Source organism: Echeneis naucrates, chromosome 6 (genome assembly GCF_900963305.1).
Source record: "Echeneis naucrates chromosome 6, fEcheNa1.1, whole genome shotgun sequence".
In the NCBI taxonomy this organism is placed as follows: domain Eukaryota; kingdom Metazoa; phylum Chordata; class Actinopteri; order Carangiformes; family Echeneidae; genus Echeneis; species Echeneis naucrates.
The window spans coordinates 19,457,930-19,475,545 of record NC_042516.1 but is presented as its reverse complement, the minus strand read 5'-3'; the positions used below and the strand labels follow the sequence as shown (position 1 = coordinate 19,475,545).

Here is a 17,616-nt window from a genome sequence, read left to right as displayed (position 1 = left end):
GTGATTATGCACCTTTGGAGAGTTTCTGTTTGTGCTAATAGGAGGTAGCAGATGTGCATCCATCAGACTGAGAAATACAAAGACTGCTTGATGGTAGCCTTGAGTTTTGAAAATGCACGGACATTTTGTCCTCAGAGTCAACAAAAGGCAGAATCACACATTCAGCCAAATAAAACCATGCTGTGCAAAGCCGATGCAGAAGACTGTTAAAATGTTCCTGTTGTCTGAAGAACATATACAGATTTAATGTTTCTTCTTCTTTCTTTTTTTTTCTTTCTTGTGTGCTGTTCCTGCCTGTGTGACATGAATCAGGACTTTTAAACATTAAGTTACTCCTCTGGTCTTTCATGTTGGTGCAACAGATGGTCAAGGTCGTTTTTCCTGCGGCTTTGAGTTCATTGAGCCTTACTGTTGCTCTGAACAGTGTGGGGGCAACAAGAGCACTTTGGGGTAGATGCCGGTGAGGATAGAGGAAACTACCAACTTCTGGGAGTGTAATGACCTACGGAGGAAAACGACAGGATAGTTTTCCGAATGACCAATGAGTCACTAATATCTAATAAGTCTTTTTACCTGTTAGACACCAGACAGATTTTCTCAGGCCCTTCCTTCATTTCGTCGTAGACATGTTGAAAATTGTCATCTTAAATCTGTATTATTGATAACCATATGTGTCACTTTTATAATCCGGTTGATATTGTGTGACCAACAGTGCAGGACTCTCACTGCATCTCTGGTCAATCCCCCATTCATTTTAATCTCGGGCCCCGTGTTCAGTTATCGATCTCCTCTGCCAAACAACCAACCAATTAGTTTTACCAGAGAGCGATCAGTAGCCTGTCAGATTGCGTCTGCTTCTTGTGCCCCTGGAAACAAATCATTCATCCGTTTTCCCTCTTGGAGAAGCCGCTTTGAGGGTGGCATGCTTGGCTACAGCTGCACCTATTGATTAACGCTGTGTGCGTTGTGGTGATGGGTTGTTACACCAGCAATCCTATGGCTTTATGAAGCTCGGTCCTCCCACGCTTTGACCCTCCTTGGTGTGCGCACACACAGCAGTGACGTGAAAACACAATGCGAGCTGCCTGTTTCCCTCCGGTGGAATGAAACATCCTCTGGTTTTCATGGCAGGAAAGTGAGCCAAATGATCTCATGTTGTGTGAGTTTCATTCTGTCTGCTTCTTGGCAAGAAACAACAAAGCTTTTTCTTGGAGTGGACTTATTTGTAGACCATGTAAATTGCTCTGTCGTGATATATTTTTTGTTTGACAACTTGTGAAATTGAATTATCATGCCATTTATTTGTTTATTTGACCATCAGAATTTACTCTTTCACCAGCACATTATAGAATGAAATACACACAAAAAAACTACTTCCAGTGACAAAGAAATAGAAATTGATTAGCAAATTTATTTTCAGTGATTTGTATTTATTTATTTTGTTTTTTTTACTAATTAATAAGTGCCATACTCTTTTTTTCATCAGTAGTTCCTTCATTTGTGTTCAGTGTAGTCAAAAACACCTTTTTGGTGACTCCTGGGTTTAATGAAAAATTCACTGTTTTCAGCTTTTCAGATGTGAAGAGTTAATGTTTTGGGGGCTTATTTGGTGGGCGGTGGGTTAACAGACGTGGTGGCAGCATACTGTTTTTAACGTCCCTCAAGAGGAAAACCGAATCCCAACATTTACCAAAAATCTCATGTTTAGTGAAAAGCCTTTTTCTTATTACTTCTGTTCTTTGGCTTGTAAAGCCACCAGAGGAGAGAGACAGGCTGACAATATAAAAGATGGAGGGCGTTTCAAATAAAACTTGAGATATTAGCTGGTTTTCATTCTGAGAGGCAGAATGTTCCGTCAGGACGGAGGGCGGCAGTGACTATTTTTGTTCTTTCAACACTTCCTGAGGAAAACGATTGCCTTTGTGAACATATTTCATTCATAAGATTCAGCACTGTGATTCCCTTTAATCGTACCTTGTGATTGTTTTTCACAGTCTCTGAGATTTCTTCCGCATACCCGGTTAGTATTTGTTCGTCTAAAGGGATAAAAGCACTGTTTGAAATACTGCAGTCTCAGATTTGATGCCGTATTTCAGTTAAAAAAACAACAAAGAAAACAACAAAGATGACCCTGATGCAGATTAGTTGTCTCTTCTGATCTCCAGAGCTTTAATATATATTGTAGCACAAATCTCAAATTAAACTGGCCTCAAAATAATTTAATGGCACATAATTCACCTGAAATCGATCTCAGCTTCCTGACACAGAGTCGCTAGATATGACGGCTTAAACATTTTTTTAAACAAAAGAGTCTTTCAAGGGAGCGGGGGTTGTTTTGGAGAGTGAAATGGCTGGAGCAAGGTATTCTTCAAGGGGTCTATAATGAGCTTTTTGGTGGTGGGGGGGGATTTTCAGCCGGAGGCCTTGTCGGAGGTTACTGAATTCATGTTGCATGTTTCTCACGGGCTTATCTGAGCCCGCCCTGCAGAGCCAAGAGTCTTTTGTAGTATTGATAAAGAGATGGCATCGTGTCAGTGCGGAATCAAGGGACAGGAAAAATCTAGTTCTGATCTTGGATTGCACAGAGAGGATCAACTTCGACAGTGATTGTTAAAGATAAAGTGCAGATGGTGGCGTCTCTTTGTGTCTTTTTTGTCTCAAATAAAATCGCCAAATTTTCCCATTCTTGGTCAAAAAGAGACACAGTTGATGTGACAGCTGTATGTGCTCTGTTATTTAGCCAATTCAGGCGTAACAGTTTTAGTTCATCCACCACTTTGTACAGATATTCATGGTCCCCAGAGATTTATTTCATTACATGTACATTAGGAATCATAAATGAGGCTGATTTGAAACCCTGAAGACAGAAGTAGTGCTTTTACTCCCATTCTCAGAAAATCAGCGTTGTGCATTAATCAAAATGATAATCCATTAACACTGTAGTTCCATCCATCCACTCAGAGCGCCATGTGGGGAGGAAGCAAAGCATAATAATGGAACATAAAATGTTATATGTAAATTATATGACATGCGATTGCCTGACTTTCAGCAGACTGGCTAATGCAGTGCTTGATGGTGCTGTTTCCTGACAGTGGCTGTTAAAGGCTAAAGTGCTGCAGGAAGCACTCATCTCTGGATGAAGCCTTTTTCTGCCTTCTAATTCGTAGTTATGAATTGATCGGATTAATATAAACAAACTTGACTGTACATGCTGCAGAGTTAATTGTCCCTACAGGCAGAGATGCATCACTTAGGTCTTGATGTTGCAGCTTTTCTTCCTCCTGCACTTCCTGTCTTGTTCTCTTGTCTTTTGTGTGTGTGTGTGTGTGTGTGTGTGTGTGTGTGTATCCAAGCCAATTTCCTTCTTTGCACATCACTTTTTTTTTTCTCTAGCATGCGGGGAGGAGTACAAGGCATCAATGTCAAAAACCCTTTCTTCTTTATGATGTGTTTGCATCTATTAAACTCGCCTTTCATCTTCTGAAATCATTAAATTTTTACTTTAGGAGGAGGAGAAGGTGCAGGGGAAATGTAAGTCTTTTTGTTTATGTGTGATAATTGTATGCTTCTCCTTAATTCTGTCATGATCAATAAGATATCGCTCCCTTCGCTTTGAGCTTTAATTAGGTGTGGGCATGGAGGAGTGCTGGGGTGCTGTCAGTCCAGTGACCGGGACGTCTTTCTTTTGTTTATGCTGCAGATGATGAAGTTTGCCTGGGACAACTACAAGCGTTACGCCTGGGGCAAGAACGAGCTGCGGCCTCTGACGAGAAACGGGCATATCGGCAACATGTTTGGTGAGTGTCGCTTTAATGCCAAGATGGTTATCCAGCATATTTAGTTTTTCTTGTGTTTTGTTTTTTTTTTTTTGTTTTGTTTTGTTTTTTTTGGTGTGTGTGTGGGCCACACCACTTTGTTATTGAGTCACCCCGTTATATACAAATCTATGTACTTTTACTCTTTACCTTCTGTGTACATATTTCAGAGAAGTTCCTTTGTTGAGGAAATAGTTTGACAGGAATTTGACAACTGCAGCTTTTTCCAAATAACTCAAAAGGAAGGAAACAAGGAAACAAACAAGGAAGAAGCTGAGAGAAAGTTGGGAACATTTGACACACAAAAACTAAATTGAGGCTGAGGATAGATCTGACATAAAGTAAGCCTCCCCCCTCAAGGTGAACATAAAGATGCTGTCTTCCTTATTACTTTGAATCTTTATTTATTTGAGATGGTTTTGCACCAAAAGCAACAGAGAGGCCGCGCGGCAGACAAGAATATGGTTAGCCACATATTGTGTCCTACTTGCACTCAGTAGAATTTATATTTTCTCGAAAATACTTAATTATCTCGGTTTCACCCTTTTGTGCAGTTGTTTTAAATTTGAGCTTGTTTTGGCCCACTTGGCTCTGTTGGCTTACAACAGAACTATTTTGATATCAAATAATCACACATATATATATATTTTGGCTTTTCCTTTCCTTTTTTTTGTCCTAACAGCCCAACTGAAAATGCACCATAATGAAATTTTACGTGCTTTGGGCTTGCCATGTGATAGGTAACAGGAAGTACCATTCTGTGCCTGAGTGAGCTTTTGTCACAATATCTTTCTTACCGCTCACTCTGTGCAGGAAACCTTACAACCTGCCAGGGGTGTCACATTTTCCGACATCCTCTAATTGGAACCAGATCTGGAGGGGTCCTCGGGTCCTCTCCAGTGGAGCATATCAGTCACTTCACACTGCTGAGCCAGAGGGAAAAGCCACAATAAAGCACTACATAAAAGGCAGATCAGCTTTTAATAAGCCTTGGATGGTAATGCCTGACTCGGTACTGTCTTTCTTACCTGAGGTCCATCACATCTGTCGTGAATGGCTATAATCAAGGTGATGATGCAAGCTTTGGTGAAATACTTTGCGTTCCCTTTACTGCTGCCCTTCTCCCGTGGCTGCTGAGTTCATATTTAAGAGGAGTTCCTTTCGAACACAGTGTATCGGCGTTATATTTCAAAGCAATCTCGGCAGGGTTAACAGCAGATCTGCTAGTTTTACCTCAGGCAATATGAGTCGTTGAGTCAGTTTCTGCTTACTACATTTGTGATTTGAAGCATTCTTAGGAGTAAATAACAGTCAAGGACACAGGAGGCTAATGGACTCCTGTACCGCTGTCAATATTAAATCTGGCCTGTGATAGAGATGTTGATTTTTTTCAGTTAAAGCGGCATTAGGTTCTATCTGTCTTCTGAAGGAAATAAAGTAGACTCATAATAAGCCTTGATATCAACTCATCAAACTATTATGTCACATTATAATATTAGCAAAGCATCACTGTCTATTACATACCGATCAAGCTCCAACAGCTTGTGTGTTAGCTTTGCTCTGAACCATTAAAACTGGATTTATCTAAGGCCAAGAGGTAAATGGCTGTTGTGCCACACGCACTCCAACTGAAGGTTTTGATTTATAGATCAGTGTCAGATTTCAGCTGCTGATATCGCCACCGTGGCTCCCGACAGATGCAGCGTACGTGATCAGGCTGTGTCCTGCTTTAATCATGTTTTTCATAGTAATCGCATTCTTTCATTAACTTCAGGATTTGGAGTGATGATAGGATTTTTCTTGTCCCATCAACGAAGCTGAGAGACGGAGAGGAGCTTTTCCTCAGCTTTCTTGATGACTTTTAGGAGAAATCAGAAACCCTGTGTGTAGCCAAATCACATTTTCTTTACTTTTCCCTGGCTCTTGGGGTAAAGCGAATTGAGGTTGTGTGTGTCAGGATGGGATCTAATGTAAATTTTAAAGCCATATGTCACACTTTTTGATGTTTTATTCATATGTCATTATTCATTTAAAGATACATTTGAGTTGCAAGTGACAAAGACCATCTCAAAGGAGTATTACACTTCATCACACAAGTCAGTATCTAATCCTCTCTGATGACTAACTGACTGATTACTGACTGTAATCTGTAATCTGACTGACTGTTTCAAGTGATAATACAAAGGTGTAGAAGATAGAAGATATATATTCAGATATTCACGTGTCCTGGGGGTGGGGGGTGCATGCTGTGGGTACATATACTGACCTCACAAAGTTATGGAAGATCTGACGGCTCATTTCAAGATTCAGTTTTTAACCGCAGGCTCCATTTTCTTCATGGAGTGCGCACTTTGATACTTTTGCAGTATGTATATATATACGACCTCAGCCTGCCTTATAAAATAAAACTTTCTACATTTAACAGTGTTACTTGGTGGTGTGCCAAAGCTTTGCAATGCGTTACCCCAGAGAACAGGTTGATCTGTTTTTTTTCTGGAGGCTTCGTGGCCTCAGAGAAAGCTTCAACAGTTTAGCTACTTTCTATGTGCATGTATTTGCGTTCATGAATGAATTTGTAACATAAAGTGTTGCGCCCCCCCACCCCCCACCGTGAATGTCTCACATTGAGGCCACCCTTCTCTGCTGTTGGGGGCAAATGGTTTCTCATAATGGATAATGTGGTCTTCTATTGCTGGCAGATAATTGCCATTTTTATCCTGTGCAATGCAGCTACCCACTAAGCAGTGCATCTTAATGTAGATCAAACCGATGAGCAAAGAAACAACAAAAAAAAAAAAAAACTTGGAAAGAAATTGCTATTAGTCTCTGGCAGTGAGGCAGACGAAAAGTTGTCTCTCCAAAGTGACAGGGGAGGGGGACAACTTCCTTTAAATCAATATGGTTAATCCCATAAGCAAATATATATCCATTTTGTGTAAATCAGGCATAATTGCCCTACTTTCATCCTTGTTTGCGAGACGGCGTGTTGTCTAAAAGCAGTGAGAGAGAAAGATGGAGTCAGGGAGAGGAGGCGAGAAAGGGCATCATGGTTGCGTGTAAATGTCACATCGTGAAGAGTGGTGCGGGAAGCCAGGTATGAAATTGGATGCTGTGTTCTTTAATTTAATCCCCAGAGTAAACAAAGATGTGATAAGATTGGATCTACGTCAAAAGCTTGTCAATGTGCCGAGAGTCGCCAGAACATCCCTGCTGCACTCCGCTCAAAAAAAAACAAAAAGAAAAGCTCAAGCTCAACCACAGAGAGGCAGAGCAAGCCATTTTCCTCCCCGCACAGCTTCTCTGGCACACTTTCACTTTACTATAATCTTCCTCTGAGTCTTTCTCTCAACCCCCCATTCCTTTCTATTTTTACTGTAATCCCTCTCCTCTTTCTTTTGTCATGACCCTCAAGGCTGTAAGCAGCTCTCTCTCCTCTAAACCATAGTTTGTTCTGACACCGTTTTTCTTCATATTATCCTTTTGTCATTTCAAATCCAGCATGTATTTAGACCTTTTGTAAAAGTATCTTTTGCCTCTGGCAATTAGAAAGAGAAAATTAAGGCAATTAACCGAAATCCTTGTAAGGTCAGGTGGAAGTTCCTACATCCAATCCATGTGAAATTGTGAATATGTGCATTACTCTTCTATTTTCCTCAAGAGAAACAGGTAAATAAGGTAAATAATTGTTGCCTGAAGGTGAAGTCTTGTTTTTTAATTAATGTTATCTTTTCAGAAGAACAAAGTGATGGCATCAAAGTCAGACTTTAGTTAAGTCCGACGGATGAAAACATTTGTACGATTTGCTTTATCCCATTTTAACGTATGCTCATTAATATTAATATAAAATATTGTGGAAATACATTAATTCAAAGCCAAAGATGAACAATGATGTTTTTGCTGTCCAAAATATCCCAAGAGGTGCCTTGTGGAGGTTTTGTGTTGGGGAAGTTAAACTGTGCGACTTACATTGTACCTGCAGATGAATGCGGATGTAATTTATTATGTATTTATTATATATTATATATAAAGATTACAAAGCAGAAGGAAATCGGATCAAACAATCAGAACGCACTAATTCCTAATGAAAATAATTGCACTCAGGCACATTACAATTTAAAGGTTTTAAAAGCATATTCCAAAAATGTCCTGGTGTTTTCAGTCACTTTGTTAAGTTACTGGGTTCATCCGGAGGGTTTTCATCAATTTATTCAGATTTGAGATTGGAGGTGAACTCGACAGTGACCCAGATGGATTTTGTCTCTGCACAGTCCAGGATTCATTATTTTATACTTACATGTGTAAATAAATCCAGGGATTATCTTTAATATTCAGTGCTGATATTATCAACTGTTTCCAGCATGACTGACAGAAATCACTGGCGAAGGTCAATTGGATGATCTTGTGTGCGGCAACCGACTCTCAGCAAGGAGCAAATCTCTGAGCTTAAGGTGTTCAGTAGTGTTAAAGCTGTGATGGTTTTCTTGTTTGTCTTGAAGCGTAGGGGCTCTAATGCAGCCTTAGATCTCAAATGCCCTCATGAAAGGGTCAAGTATTTTATTTAATTTTATTTATTTATTTATTTATTTTTTGAAGCCAAATTTGTTTTAGTTAGCAGAGTTCCTTCAGTCATTACAGTCCGTCCAACATCACTAATTGGAAATTGTGTTTCTATTCTAACCCCATATTCATGACTTTTTAGTTCTTCTTTTGTCCAACTCCAGGGGGAGATACAGTATCTGGCCCTGAAAATAAATGCTCCACCTGCTGGTCACTGTCTGTGTGTGTTTGTTGTTGGGCCCTGTGCAGGTGGTTTACAGAGAGAGTGAACCTAAACAGCAGGTTTTAGCTCTCCAGGTGTCCCCTCTCACATTGTCCCACGATACATCAATATGAAAATATTGATTATGGCAGTTTAAACTATAAGAGCTTTGGTGCTGTGAAGATGATGGGCATAAATCTGGATGGTAAAGTTTCCATGAAAGCAATTCTGTAAAACTTACCAACTAAACAGTTGTACTTCATTTTTCATTTTATGTATTTATTTTTTTTTTTTTGTTCAACCCGTCATCCTGCTTCTTTATGAAATGTATTTTCTATTATTGTTTTCACTCCCCCTTTTTTTCCCGCTCTACTGAAAAATTCTCTGCCAACAAGATAAAGAGAGGTGAGCTTTTGCCATCATGGATCAGCTCATATGGCGACAGATGATAAGCAGTGGGGTGTAACGGAGTCAGGAAAGGCCCCTTTAGGAGGAAGAGTCAGCTACCTTAGAGCAAAGGAAGAGGTGATGATAGTTAGCAGCTTTTTCAGACTTTAGGCTTTTGCAAAAGACTTAACTCCCATATGTATGAACAGATTCACAGATTTAAAGGAGTGTGGGAAAGTGGTGCTGAGTCATTTTGGGACACTTGTTAAATGTGGAAGTCTTGCAAACCAAAAAGCCTCGGTGGAGTGAATTATTTTCAGTGTTTGGCTCCCAGAGCTCTTGTGACCTACTTTTATGTTGGAGAGCTTTAACCGAAAGTGTCAGCTGTGATGGTGCTGTGTTTCCAACTCGTCTCAGAGCAGGACCGGCTGAAGCCCTCAGCCATGCCCCGACTTCCTTTAAATGGCATTAAACACAAACAGGGCAGCTAATATGTGCCATGTGGTGATAATATCTGTAAACCTTTTACTCCAGGCCCAGCGAAGAAGTAGAAGACCAAAAACAGATCTGCTGTTTTGTGGTTGTGAGTCACTACTACACTTGTGAGATGATGACATTATTCGCTCGTTCCTGGTGCACGGCGGCATTGTGGTTAGAACTGCCGACCCACAACAAGAAGGTCGTAGGTTCGGTTCCGGGCCTGGGGCCTTTCTGTGTGGAGGGTTAACTGGTGACTCTAAATGTCCATAGGTGTGCGTGTGAGTGGTTGTTGGTCTCTGTGTGTCTCTGTGTGTCAGCCCTGTATTGGACTGGTGACCTGTCCAGCGTGACCCCGCCCCTCACCCAGAGCGAGCTGGGATTGGCTCCAGCAGCCCCCGTAGCGGTAGAAGCTCTTTCTTTTAGTGTACATGTAATTGAGTCCTTTTTTTGTTTTCATGGATTTACATGCGTTATTCCCCAGCAGATATTAACATTCACCACTCATCAGACTGGACAGATTGTTTATCTTATACATTTTTCATCGACGGAGCCCGATAAACGAGGCTCTTCTGATTTCAGGAGAAAGACGATTCAGGAGAGCCCTGCTGTGTCGGAAGAGGAGCGTCTACAGCTCCTGGAAAGTGTCTCGGACACATAACTCTTCTTCTTGGTCCTTTGTCACCAGTGTGAGAAAGAAAATCTTGTGAAAGGGTCCCTCAGGTCCATTCTGTCAGCCATTTCGAGTCCTTGAGAACTTAGATGTATTTTCTCTTTTGGCTGCAACAGAGATGGTGGACGGGGATTAATTTCTTTTCTATGCTAACCTCCTCTAAAGTGGATAGTTAGGAATGAGTCTATGAGTATGAGTAGCACCACAAAAAAAAAAATAAATAAAAGAAGAAGAAGAAGACGAAATTAGGCAAATAGACCAAAAAACATCATAGCTGTTAATTTTTAGAAAATGCTGTTTACTTTGAACGGAGATTACATTTTTCTTCAAGTGTTAAATGAGACAATTGGTCTGTTGAATAGGAAGCTACAGCCAAAGACAAAGCATCCACCAGATAAACCCCACAGACCAGACTGTTCGAGTCTGGTAGGTGGATTTTGTTTCAGCCTGTTCACATCTGTTTTCTGTCATTTTGCTAAGCTAACAGTTTACTGGTGGTGTTTCATATTTAGCACTCCTCTCCAACCCATTGTTGAGAGAGTACTCACCAAATCACTTCTATAAGCAGATTACCAACCTCAGTAGAATGAGTAAGCTGCAGTTTTTGTCAATCACATGCTTTTTATCATTTTGACCTTGAGACCAAAATGATAGAAATCAAAGTCATCGCTACTGTTTCAGTTTTAGTAAAAGCACTGAGGCATCTCACGCTCATTTCTCCCTTCAGCTAACTAGTTCTCCTGATAGCTTCTTAGAGGTCTCATGTGCTATATCCCTTTCTCCAGCTGCTGGGGGATCTCACCCGATCTCAAATAAAGAATTACAGAGATATTCATCCTTCTGTGAGCGTCATTACTCCCGTGCCCACACACGTGGGTCACTAACTGTAGCGTACGCCACATTAAATGCCAACCCAAGACCGTAGCCGAACAGATGCTGTGGACAAGGCTTTTGGTTGTAATTAAAAAAGAGAGAACATTTAATTTGGCGATACAGCTGCCCGTCCCTCACTCCAGAGATTTTTCATCAACAATAGATGCCCGATTGTTGTTAAAGGAATCGGCTGCGACGAATGAAGGAGTCCCTTTTACACGGATATTTTTGCCTACCTTTATCTTATCTTTGTGTAATCTGCTCCTTCTGCCTTTTTGGATCCATCTCCGCCAGTTTGCCCTCATTTCTTCCTTTTCTCACTTTCATCCCAAGAGGGGCAATTAAAGAGCATAAGGTCATTGGTTTTTGCTGAGAGTTGTCCTGGAATACGAAATTAGCTCTTTCCAGCAGTACAGTCTGAACCCATCACCTTTCCTCTCATGGTATGCCTGGGGACCATTTAAAACTAGTGGTGTGTATTAGAAAATCCCGAGGGCTCTTCAGATGATGTTAAGTGCTGCCAGTTGCTCTTACATGATGGAGAACAGAGGAGGAGCGAAGAGATGATATTAAAACTTGATTTAGCTTGGATCGATGGCCAAAGTGAAAACTTTTATATGTTATTTATTTATTTATTTATTTATTTGCCTTCTGGCTGGAGGGACAATTGAACAGCAAAATAAATTCTTGATAGCGCGCTGGGGCACTTGGAGCCGCTTCGATTTTCAGCAGTTGTGATCATTAGTATTATAATCTTGAAGATCGAGCAACGCATTGACCGATCTTCCGAAGATCTCCACTGATAGTGGACTCAGACATGCAAACATGCATGCGTGTAGACAAACAAACTTGCATACTGGGGTTTTGACTGAGTGAGACTCAAGCTTGAGCAGCTCTCATGGGTAAACACTTCGTTTTCCTTTCAAAAGAATATGATTATGAAAATAACATTCAGCAGGCAAACACTTCCCCTAACAACTGTTCACTCTCTTCTCCACCCACATGTTAGGCAGAGCAAAGATGTTTTTCCTTCCCTTGCAATTACCACCCAGCGTGCCTTGTGCCTGGTCTTCAGGGGGGGGGGAGGGTCGTTGTGAAGGTTTTTTTGAGAGAACAGGAGGAGGAGGGAGCGACAACCTCTCTGATCATCTGGGTGAAACAAAGGGCTGTGTGAATGGTGCCTATCACCTGCCGTCCCATTAGAGTCACATCCAGAGTGACGAGTTGTCATCCTTTCACCCACTCTCCATTTCGACATCCCATGGGCTCCATCATGGTGCGGTAAAAATCATCCGTCACCATAGCAACCGGCGCCAGGTGACAAATCAGGATCTGGTCCCTCCCTCCTCTGGGGGATCATCCCAACCCCCCCCCTCCTCCATTCCATCTTATTTGTTCTGGAGCCAGTAAGGCCCCAGACTGGAACTGCCGTCTGGACAAGTCACACATCATCATAATTGTTGGAGGTAAAACGTTCTCATCAAGGTGGAAATATAGAGCTACAGCTGGGGATGGGAGACGACAAAGACCTGCCAAAAATGTTCTCACACACATGAATAAATATGCTGTTAAAGTGCTGCAGACATGTAAAATATGTTTTACTCTAGTTTTTTATTTTAACAACAACGTCCACATCTATGACAGCATGTCAATGATCAGCTGATATCAGATAATGATATTGGCCTACGAGGGTATTAATCAGACTAGTGCGTGCTCTGGTTTCTCAATAGTCCAAGTGGATTATGTTGTTGTTGTTGTTGTTTTTCAATGAAGGTGTATATTAAGTCTTCACAAGCAAACATAAATCTGAAGGCAGCCTTAAGATTTTTTCATAAATCCCACAGACAATACAAGTTGTTATATATTGAGATTATCTTGGAATTCTTGACATTTTTGCTCAGCACATTGTTCTAAGTTTTATATCTGCTCACCAAAGATTGTGAAGCCTGAGCCTTACTGTGGGCACCTCCTATGACGATTGCACCGTCGACGCTGTGGTTCGCAGCTGACTCGAAAACGTTGCATGGCCTGTCGATGTTGAGCCAAAATGTACGCACAGTGCTGGCTAGGAACGGTTAGTGATTTAAGCTGCTTGTCCCAGTTAACATTTACAAAGACCCCATTACCACTTAAAGTTATTCCACTCAGGGCTGTTTAGCCTGCCAGCGTTGGTGCAGGCTAACACAAGACGTTTCTTCTTTTCCGCACAGACTGAGTCATCAACACTTGCTGTTCAGTCAATGCTGTGTTCTTCCAGTCTTACAGAAAAAGAAGGCATCTAACTAGCGTTTGTTATTTTTCTTACCAAACGACCAAACTCAGCCAAGACGCATAAAAAACCCCTCTACAGTAAGTTTCTGTCTGAAAGGTGACGATAACGCCACCACCGGCTGGGCGCCTGTGCTGTCATATGATTTGATGTAATATTATGATTTACTGTCAGTCCCCTCCCACACAGATAATGTGCCAGTCGGGACAAAATATTAACACAGCAAACAAACGAAAGGGTTAAACAAAATATGAATGCATCTTTCCTGAAATTAAATTATCTTGAATATTCATGGAGGGAATGTGCTACTTTAAACATTTGTACTGCAGGTCACAATTATAAATCAATCTTTGGAAGAATATCTTAGCACGTAGAGGGGCTGACAACAGCAACATATAGCAGAATGTGAAGACTCTTTAATAAACTTTTAGTCGGTATAAGTTACTTAAATGAATTAAATGAGCGCTTTAAAACCTAGAGATGAGAAGAGGAGAGGGAATAAGGAGCATTTAAAGTTCAGGCAGATGAGGAACTTGACAGCAGACCTCTGATAATACACTCTGGGGGCAAACGTCCTGTCAAAGCAGGTTTTGTCCCACTGCAGGTAATGACAGTGTTGGCTGCACAGCAATGCATCTGCCAGTACCGAAGCAACAACTACCACCAGGAGATCATAGCACGCCCGCACTGAGCTCAGAGCCAGAAGGCTGAGTTAGTGACAGGGTTATACAAACATGGCTGTTTCGAGATCGTGGGTGGTTTCATAAGGAAAAATAGTTCCTGTAGCCCAGAGGAATAAAGGGCTCAGAAAGATAGAGTTTAAATATCAAGTTAAAGAGGTAGAGTTCATGATCTCAGCCAGCTCGTAATGTTTCACCAAACGGATGTGCTGTAAGGCTTTTTCGTGTTGATATGTCACTTGTTGTATAGAAAGTTCTTGCATATTGATGCGGTTGAGGCGAACCGGCTTCCTTATTCCTCACAATCCAAACTATCAGCAGCCAACAGAGAAAGTAATTTAACTGTAGAAGAAAGACGGACAGGACATTAAAATAGAGCCGTCTTTTGTTATCACAACCGCCAAATTTTCTCCTCTTCCTATCTTGGATTAGAACAAGTCCCCCCTCAGTGAACACAAACACATCACCAAGCGTCTGCACAAGGATTATGGCCAAGATGATGAAAAATTGGTTGCAAAATGTATGACGAAGCAGGAGGATTATAAGGGATTGTACTCCATTCTAATGTAACGATTCAATCGCAGAGGGTGAGGGGTCAGATGTGCTGCATTCAGATGAAGCTTGCGAACTGTCTCAGCATTTATTGCTGATTCTAAAACTGCAATCGCCGATCAGCCTGCAGTGACGTAGAGCCGGAGTCACTCTAACGATGACGTCTCTGCAACCTGAGACATGCCGCTTGGTGGGTAGTAATCAGTGTTTGGCAGTTTTAATCACTTGTCTTCTGCCAAGCTCTTAAGCTCGTGGTGGCATTAGGGAGGGGTACAGATTTTGCTTCATTCACTTCTTTAGGAACTATTAATATAAAGGGTTTTTAATTTTTTTCTTAGCTTTGCTTCATTGCAGCCTGTCACCACTCTCAGCCTTAATATTTCAGAGTCTCACAATAACTCCTCCTCGAAGTGCTAACACGTCCACCCATCTTTTCATTCATCATCTCGGAAACAGTCCACTGTGGCTCATCAGACTTCCAATCTTCTCAGTGACAAGTCCCCTGGTTTAAATTCCCCTCAGACCCCCACATGTCAGGAGGGTTTCATTTTGGTCTCCATGCTCATTCATCATTTGGCACCAGCTCTACTGATATTGCCCTTTGTTGTGTTTACTTTTCACAGTATCTTCTGTCTGCTTTCCTCTCTCCCAGCTTCTAGCGTCTGCTCCTTCACATGCCGGCAACCCACAGAGCAGAAATCCTATCTGTTCCTGAAGTGAGCATCATAGCTCGGACAGTTTGAGCTGGTTTCAGAAGAATGTGTTGACCTTTGCGGTCATATGCACATGCATGTGCACTTTAACCCCCCCCCTTTTTTTTTTTTTTCCTTTTAATGGCTCCTGCACTTTCTCTGTGGAAAAAAAGAAGCTTTATTTAGGCTTCATTGCCAGGCAGCCATAGCATATCATAACAAGGTGGTTGAGGTTCTCTGTGAGTACTCTTGTGGTGAGTGGAGGAAAGTTGGGGTATAATAAATAAGTAAAATTACATGAAATAAATTCCCACCGTTGTTGTACCATGCCGTGAGGATTTGAAGAACTTTAAAACTGAACCTGTTAGTCTACCTGGGCCATCCTTCAGAGGTGGCAGTCTGGTGGGGGGGGGGGAGGAGGTTGAATGGTGTTAATGGCCTTTAGCATCCTGAAAACAGAAGAGGGTTACACTGAAATAAACAGAGAAACGGGCGGTGTGGTGAAACAGAAATTGATACTGAGTAATGGGGACAAGTGTTTGAAGTTGTTTAACTTGAATTCCTTTCGGAAATATTGGTGGGAAGTTTGCATTCCTGCTGTAATTGAGTGTGAAATTGAAGGTGAGCTAGCAGCCGCAGTACCTAACAATGCACAGACAGCTGCTTAAATTGACTTTACACAGGTTGATTAAAATGTGAAAAGTTCATGTTCCTTAATTAAAATCTTTTTTTATATATATATTTATAATCCTGCAGTTTCATGTTATATAAATTTCAGAAGGTTCAATTTCTTTTGCTACGTGATAAAAACCTGATCGAGTTGCGCTGTCCTCCGCAGGAATCAGATCTCTGTGTGCAAAAGAGCACATACATGTGAGCAGAAACGGTAGACATGCACACTCACCTCACCAACTCCAGGTTCCTCCTTTACCCTTAAATACCTGCGGGGTGGCACAAATGATGCGGAGCGGCTGCTCTTTTAAGATGGCTGGTTTAATTTCTCCATCTGACGGGTGCTCTTTGTCAACAGGTTATTATATCTCCGACATTGGTTGGGCTGTGCATTTTTCAGTGCACAACCAGTGAGCTAAAACACTCTATCAGATGAGATAAAGTCTGGTAGAGTGGATAGGAAGCAACAGCTTTTTTTTTTTTTTTTTTTACTCTTCAGAGGAAATCAGAGATTAAACACAAAAGGTGCATTTCTAGGTTACATGCAAAAACCTGAGATGGAAAAAAAATCATGTATTGTTCATTCTGCTCACTCGTACTGCAAAAGAAGAAGGCTTTATTGATGGAGACTTTTTTTTTTTCTTTCAATTTGTTAACTTCCTTGAAGTTAACAAATTGAAGTTGGCTGACATTATGACTGGCTGGATTGTCGCTATGGTGCCAAGACTTGAGTGTCTTTATCAACTACCTAATCAGAGCCTTTAGCTTCAGCTGTCATCTCCAATCTGGTTTTGCGGGAAGACGGCACATCAGATCTATGATAGCCCCCCTCTCCCACTGTGCTGGCATGTCTGTTGATCAATGCAGGAGAGAGGCTTTTGGGAGAGGGAGGAGGCCAGGGGTTCAGTAACACTGTGTGGGGTGTGTAATCTCATCTGAGAGGCTGTCATCTCAGACAGGGCTGCTGCACTGACACGCCACGCTCTCCCAGAGTGGCAAATTACATTGCTGCAATTAGATTGACGCGTGTACCGTTGGAAGTCTGGAGCCTCTGTAATCATGTCTGGACAGTGTGCGTTTGGTATTTGTCTCTGATTAAATTAACATGTGCAATGGTGGTGATTGGCTGATTAGTCTCTGACTTTGTTGTATTGATAATTGTCAGTAGCAGCCAGTCAAATATGAAACCCTTTTGGCATATGGTAACAAACAACTGGCTGACTCTTTTAAGCTTTTAAACAACACTCCTGCTCCTGAATCTGCCTGTGAATCAGTCACAGTAAGATAGCTGCACACACCTGTTACTACCAGTAATTATTGTTATTAAATTACCCACAATATATCCAAAAAATGTATTGTGAAAATGTTCTTTGCAAGTAACTCAAAAATTGTGCGATTGTCTCCAAGCCACCAATGATGGAAAACTAATCATGTTTTCCAATTTTGCTACGAATCTTGAAAATTACTGGGGACAGGAGGAGGAGGAATTCAAATCAGCTCTCATTAAAGCTTATAAATTAATATATTATAGTGAGTGATGCAGATTGATGAAGTCTCCCTCTGACAAGTATCCATCAGCCACCTGATGCAACATGCAGAGACTAAATGCTAAATGCTTTAAAATAAAGGATTCCTGCTGGTTGTGGTTTCAGCTCAAGGCCTCCTCCTCTGCAGACCGCATTATGGAACGAATTTACTTTGACTCTGGCTTTAATGTGCCTTGATCTATCAGCTCCCTGTCCTTTCCTTTGTCTTGCCAAGTGAGGG

At 41.4% G+C, this 17,616-nt stretch overlaps 1 protein-coding gene across 1 annotated transcript in view; it reads left to right on the top strand.

Moving 5' to 3' along the window:
- The window catches only part of LOC115045427 (mannosyl-oligosaccharide 1,2-alpha-mannosidase IA), a 163,170-nt gene that overhangs the window by 68,920 nt on the left and 76,634 nt on the right, over positions 1-17,616 (top strand). Inside the window, exon 2 of the mRNA XM_029505102.1 lies at positions 3,701-3,797. Within this exon, the coding sequence (XP_029360962.1) occupies positions 3,701-3,797 (97 nt within the window). The remainder of the gene's footprint in view (positions 1-3,700; positions 3,798-17,616) is intronic.